At 47.6% G+C, this 6,270-nt stretch overlaps 4 protein-coding genes across 4 annotated transcripts; 2 read left to right on the top strand and 2 right to left on the bottom strand.

Annotated features, from left to right (window-relative positions):
- Positions 1-46: 46 nt before the first annotated feature.
- PHALS_13746 (general transcription factor iih) lies at positions 47-1,711 on the top strand (the record flags this gene model as incomplete). The annotated part of the gene is made up of 1 exon (XM_024729557.1): positions 47-1,711. The coding sequence occupies one exon, from the start codon at positions 47-49 to the stop codon at positions 1,709-1,711; it is 1,665 nt and encodes a 554-aa protein (XP_024579923.1).
- An 83-nt stretch (positions 1,712-1,794) lies between these two features.
- On the top strand, positions 1,795-2,574 carry PHALS_13747 (Predicted methyltransferase; the record flags this gene model as incomplete). Its single annotated transcript, XM_024729559.1, has 1 exon — positions 1,795-2,574. The coding sequence occupies one exon, from the start codon at positions 1,795-1,797 to the stop codon at positions 2,572-2,574; it is 780 nt and encodes a 259-aa protein (XP_024579924.1).
- A 942-nt stretch (positions 2,575-3,516) lies between these two features.
- PHALS_13748 (uncharacterized protein) lies at positions 3,517-4,245 on the bottom strand (the record flags this gene model as incomplete). Its single annotated transcript, XM_024729560.1, has 1 exon — positions 3,517-4,245. One exon carries the CDS (start codon positions 4,243-4,245, stop codon positions 3,517-3,519), a length of 729 nt encoding a protein of 242 aa, XP_024579925.1.
- Positions 4,246-5,040: 795 nt separating this feature from the next.
- On the bottom strand, positions 5,041-5,912 carry PHALS_13749 (uncharacterized protein; the record flags this gene model as incomplete). The annotated part of the gene is made up of 2 exons (XM_024729561.1): positions 5,041-5,515; positions 5,581-5,912. 2 exons carry the CDS (start codon positions 5,910-5,912, stop codon positions 5,041-5,043), a joined length of 807 nt encoding a protein of 268 aa, XP_024579926.1.
- Between the last annotated feature and the right edge of the window lie 358 nt (positions 5,913-6,270).

Here is a 6,270-nt window from a genome sequence, read left to right on the forward strand (position 1 = left end):
ATAAAAAGAGGGTAAAATACAATCGACAAGCTAATTTAGATCTCAGATGTCTGAAGTCTTGGTGGCACTGGTGCGCGTCAAAAAGCGCGATGGATGCGCTGAGTTCTCGCACAAAGGCTTACGCTGGACAGCTGATGTGTCTTCTGAGTCTTCGGTAGGCCACCACCCACCAATTGTTGTGTTATGGAACAACGTGCATGACCAGCAGATTTCATCTCGTACGAGCCCTAAGGCTATGATCCGTCTACGACTTGCACACAACTCGACGCTTGTTCTAGAATTTTTCACACATTCTGGTAATTTAGAAGATGCCTTTGCGGTGCGCGAACAGGCTAAAGACTATATTGCTCGCCGGTTGCGCGAAAACGGAGCCAGCGGATTGCGCTCCAATTCCGCGGCGCTGTGCAATCCCACAGAAATCAAGCAGCGGGCAGCGCTGCTAGCTGCCAATCCAGCACTGAAGCGACAGCACACAGAAATGGTAAATGATGGTTTGATTTCGGAGGAAGATTTCTGGGCGAGTCGTCGCCATTTGATCGCTGGAGAGGCTAGTAAACGACAGAAGACAGCGAAAACGTCTGCAATACTTACAGACTTGGCAGCGAACAATGATTCAGGCGGCAATGTTGTTAAATACAACTTAAATGCAGAGGTCATACACCAGATCTTCACTCAATATCCGGCCGTGTACATGGCGTACCAGGAACAAGTACCAGACAAGATGACGGAGACGGAATTTTGGGGAGCTTTTTTCAAATCAAAGTATTTTCATCGAGATCGGAAAGCCGGGCATGAAGATATGTTTTCAAAGTATGAGGAAAAGGGGAACCAAGAGGCTATGAATGTGGGCATCGATCCACGTGGTATTGTGGACCCATTGATTGATCTTACGACAACTGAGGAAGATGCAGCAGTACATCACGCTAAAAGACGCACCAATAAAAATAAAAAAGATGACCCTGGCAGCATTACCATTACCAAATTTAACAGACATGGCGCTTATGTGCTAGATCCCGCGCATGGAGTAAAGTTGCAACAGCAAAAAGCACAGAAAAACAATGCCCAGCAATCGTCGCTCTCACCTAAAAAGCCGAGTGCAGGCTTCCATGACAACCTGGGAGACGCAACGTTGCTAGACGATCTTCGAAATAAACCGTCGCGACCGTATAACCCGCTCACGCTGGAAGATGAGTCGCGCTACTTCCAACACGCTCAAAAGGGAACTGCTGCTGATATTGACACGCCAGACAAAATGTCGCTTGTTCAAGCAGCACTGGAGTTCCAAGCGACATGCAGAGCTCCATTTCATTTAGAGCTGGCTTACCCCAGTTCAAATTTGTGCTTTAACGTGCTTGCTGAAGTCGTTGCGTGCTCAGACTCAACAAGTGACTCAGCTTCAGCCTCGTCTGCTGCAAATTTAGCAAGTGGCGCATTGGCTGCCGAGTATATCCCAAACGAGTTTAAAAAACAGGTTTACATCCAGTTTCATGACGTATGCGAGCTGTTGCGGCACTTTCTTTCGTTTAAGACGAAGGTGGCGGAAGGTGGTGGTCCTGAAGCCCAACACAAACTTAATAGAATTGTCGAAAAGATGGGTTCCAAATACGACGAGTTGGTCAAGTTACGCGAGTCACTGCCGCCGCATGAGAAGAATCTGCTGGCTCCATTGCTAAAACCGTTTGATGACCAGCTTAATCTGGCCTTTATTTAATCAATGCGTCTTAATGCAATAATTGCACAATGAAATATACTGCTGGAGCTTTTGTCAATTTCAATTTTTTCACTAATCCCCGAATGAATACAGCGGCAACAGTGGACGGCACTGGCAACTTCTCTTCGGAGCAAAAGGCGCCATGCCCAGTTGCAGCGTCCGCATTGGTGCCCTTTTCGTTCCATAATCCTTTTCATAATGCGCTGCAAGACGCTACCCGTTGGTTTCCGATTGCCGGTAAGGCTATTCGCATAGATCAAGCATGGCAGAGCGACGGACGAGGTGGCACAACTTTGGGCTACGGGGCTTCAGTTTATGACGCAGCTATTGCATTATCGTTATATCTTGTGGATCATCCGGATTTGGTAAAGGGGAACCGCATCATTGAATTGGGATGCGGCCCGGGACTCGTTGGAGTCGTAGCTGCTCACCTCGAGCCCAAGAGTGTCGTGATTACTGATGGGGACTCAGCTTCAGTGGCTCTCACACAACATAATGTTCACCTGAACAATCTTTCAGCAGATATATGCACCGTTGAGAAATATATCTGGGGTGACTTGGAGCACCACTTGGTGTCGATGCACGCCCCTTACGACGTGATCATTGGAGCTGACATAGTAGCGTGTCCGTACGCTTCAGCTTTTAAAGAATTGATGAGAACACTTCAAAAAATGGCTGGGCCGAAAACACTCGTGTTATTGGCCTACAAAAGGCGACAAAACTCGGAGGAAAAGTTTTTCAAGAATTTGGAAACAGCGTTTGATGTCAAGCAAGTTGACCGATCACAGTTGCACCAAGACTTTCAAAATGCAGAGATTGTAATTTTTCAGGCGCACCTGAAACATAAAGAAGGGCGTAGCTGAGAAATGTAGTCTATCTGTCAATCATTGTTCTACGGTATTGTTGCATCTGCTGTTTTCGCCTTGGCAAGCTCTCGACGAGAATGCGAGTAACTTTGGGTTTTCCAAAAGCATGTGTGGTCAGCGTAAAGCACACGATAAAGATCAGCATCCTAGCCGACCACTTGACGCTTTTAACAACGTCCAGTGATCCATCCAGTCGTAATGGCAATAGATGAACGCAAGTGGCATCCTAACATGATGGTCAAATTTATTCACAAGTAGGCAGACTACATATGCACCCGGAGCCAGATGCTTAGTCATGGCTCGCTCTCCGTCAAGTTAAACGTGTGGTACAAATACTTCCCGCTCCTCCCAATCAGCCCCGCCGTACTCCTATCCGATATAGATGAGGCTCGGCGAATTCTACGAAGCAATTCAGGGACGTCGGCGTCGTATGCTGAGTGTACCATCAGTCCAAGCCATAGTTCTTAGCAGCTTCAGCTATCGCCGTTGTTGGATCATAAGACGGAGGAGAACATAATCCACCTGTAGCAGATGCCGAAACGAGGTGCTGAGATTGATAGAAAAGGAATGATGTGTCTTAAATTCAAAATGACCATTACCACAGGCTTTCATATAAATTGTCTTGATTCAGTGGATTAATGCGTATAATGATGCGGAAGTGGCCTGATGTGCGCTCTTAAGCATTAAGAATCGGGTTTTCATACCATTCGAATGGCCTTAAAGCGACATTTTTGGGCATTATTTCGTGTGGCACGAGTTCAGGTTGAAGTCGTCAATTGCGCATCCAGAAGACTTAAGAATTAATTGTGATATAAACATACACTTCGAGTGTAGCGCCTATGTCGATGGAATCGACATCAGGATGATCAAAACGATCAACAACAGCACCAGTCCACTTCACTGAATAGTACTTCAATTCCCGAGAATTGGCGGTGTTTTCTACTTTGGAAGATGGATGACGGCCATGTTGGGAGCTGGAGGAAAGATACGTGCAACATCTGGATCTTCAATAGAAATGGATGCCATTTCGAAATGAGCGAGACATTTTGCAAAACTAATACAATCATTGCACATCGCCCGGTCAACAACAATTGTAATGTGCTCCCAGTACATTCGCCTTTCGTTTGCTGGCAAATTACGGGCTGTGAGCTTCTCCTTGATATCTATCAGCTTTTGCTTTTCCGCGTGACACCAATAAAAAAAGAAGCTGCGACTATTAAGAACCGGTGGTCTGACATCCTCATGTTTGTTGCGCTCGATAATGTACGTGTGGCCAATCTCTTCCACGGAAGCAGCGACTGCCAAACTCAGTCTCTTTTGGGATAAAAAGCCATCTTCAGTTCCGAAAGCACCAAACCCACTACGCGTCCGTCCCTCCAATAATTTCTTTAATAATTTTGCGTCCAGTGCGAAGCTTACTACAGCGCTATATATATCACGCGTAGTACCACAGTCGCTCTGCAGCTTAGCAAAGCTGATGGAGGCCTTGGGTGATGTCTTAAAAAGTGCATAGCTCTTTTGCTGGCCTAAAAAGTCGAGGTAGTGTGTGACTTTCACCACCTGCTCAGCATGCGTCAGCTCAAAGAAACTGGCTGCCTCTGTCTCGGAAAGAAAATCTTTGAAGCTATAGTAGCGCGGCGTGTCTTCGTCGGCAGACAGGAGCGACATGTACTTGTCAAAATGCACAATGTATAGCAAATGTGCAGCATGCTACATGAATACAAAATAAAGGAGGTTAAGGAAAAAAATATCAGTAGGCACCACGACCAAAAATCACACGAGCAACTGAGTTTAGCCTGAGTTTTATGCTCAAATTAAAGGAGGTTGGAAATAAATTATACCAGAAAATAAAGACAACACCCCAAAAAACACAGCAACAGCGCCTAACAATTAACAGCACCGTATCCAGTAAAGGCGCCTGCACCAGCAATACATATCATTTAATCGGAATAGTAAAGCCTGTGTCTGTAAGCTAGCCCCTTCCCTGGACTGGTAATCACATCATTGCCGATCGTAGTGAGAGCAGGGCCCTGTATGGGTCGGTGGGTCGTGGATAACCCACGGAATGGGTCGACCCACTACTCCAAAACTGCCCTTGGGTAACCCACGACCCAACCCATGGGTAACTCAAACTTACCCACCGACCCACTGACCCTTCAAATTCTAAAAATGTCAAATTAATTCAACGCCACCACTTGATGATTTTCACGGCTTGTTTAATCGACCCGTCAGCACTGGGACGGCGAATTACCTGCAAGTCAACCTCGCTTAATCAAACACTGAAACTTCAAAGAAAGATTGCAGTTTTCGCGACATTGCGATGGAGTTTAGGTAATAACTTTGAACAGCACAAATGTTTATTGATCTGCGTGTTCGGGTTCGGTGTCGGACTCTTCAATCTCACCAAGGTACTTCTCGAGAAGGTCCGGATTGTCACGAAGAACGACGTTGCCTTCCAAGGAGTCACTGGAAAGCGCGGAGCGCCGCACGGACTTGATGAAGCGCGTGGTGCTGAAGCTGCGCTCGCATTCTGCGCTGCTTGCCGAGATAGCCAGAACAAACGAGGCAAGCTTTGCGAGCAGTGGGAACTTGCTTCCAGTAACCGAGTATGTCAAAGTACACGTAAGCGTCCTTGTTCTCATTGTTCAGAAACTGACAGCTTTCCAGGATTTCTTTGGTAGACAGCTTCTCTCCCAAATAGCATTGCAGCTCCTTTTTGAGCATGTCTTGCGTAGATTCGGCGGCGGGTCGATATACCGCACCCTCACCATCTCCCGTGCTTGTCGGTGGCGCAAACGTTATGAAAGATGGCAGTCGCACACCTTCCATGACCGCCTCATCCAGCCCGGTCTCCGTCTCTTGGTGCAGCAGATTGGGAAATGCCGCAGCCAAATTCCCATATGCGCCAGTGTCGCTGCTCGTACGCCATCCTGGTCGGCTACCACCACCTTGGAAAGCGGATGCAAAAGGTACGCAACCTCATGAATGACATCGGGGACAAACTTGTTCGATATGTATGCTTTCAATTCAGCAATCACCGCGCGCATATTGTGCTTCATTGCCGCACGTGCAAACTTAATATCATCAAGCATTTGGGGCGGTTGGGGCTTAAGGTAGGAGACAAGATGCAAAGTCGGGCGGTCACGACTCCGCAGCAAGTCAATTGCTCTCTTGAACACCCCCATGATCGAAACCTGCGCTAGCAAATAGTCCCACGACGTACCCCGCGTAACTCCCTGGCTGAGCTGCTCAAGCAATGCAACGTGCTCCTCATCGTCTTGAGAGTGAAGAAACGCCTCAATCTCGCTGCGATTGCGCAATATGCTCTCCAGCATCGACAAATGGCTGTTCCAGAGGACATCAATTGCAGTATGCAAGATTGAGGGGAGTACAGCAGCTTGTCCACATATGTAACTAGATCGGACGCTCATACAAAGATGGTGCGGATGTGGGCTGGGACACCACTATCCTTATGCACAAACGTGTCTTTCAGCACAGTCTGCAGTCTGTGGCAGGCACAGCGTAGCCCGTTGAAGCAAGAAAGCATCGCGGATTCGGAAGCACTGGTGAAGATGGTTCTGATATCGGCCACTGGCATTTCGAAACGGCCCCGAAAGCGTCCACAAAACTGATTCTCAAGACGTCGTCTCCAAAGACCCGCCTTCGGCCCTACCTCCGGACCGAGGTGTGCGT

This window comes from Plasmopara halstedii, assembly GCF_900000015.1.
Source record: "Plasmopara halstedii genome assembly, contig: Scaffold_672, whole genome shotgun sequence".
Taxonomy (NCBI): domain Eukaryota; phylum Oomycota; class Peronosporomycetes; order Peronosporales; family Peronosporaceae; genus Plasmopara; species Plasmopara halstedii.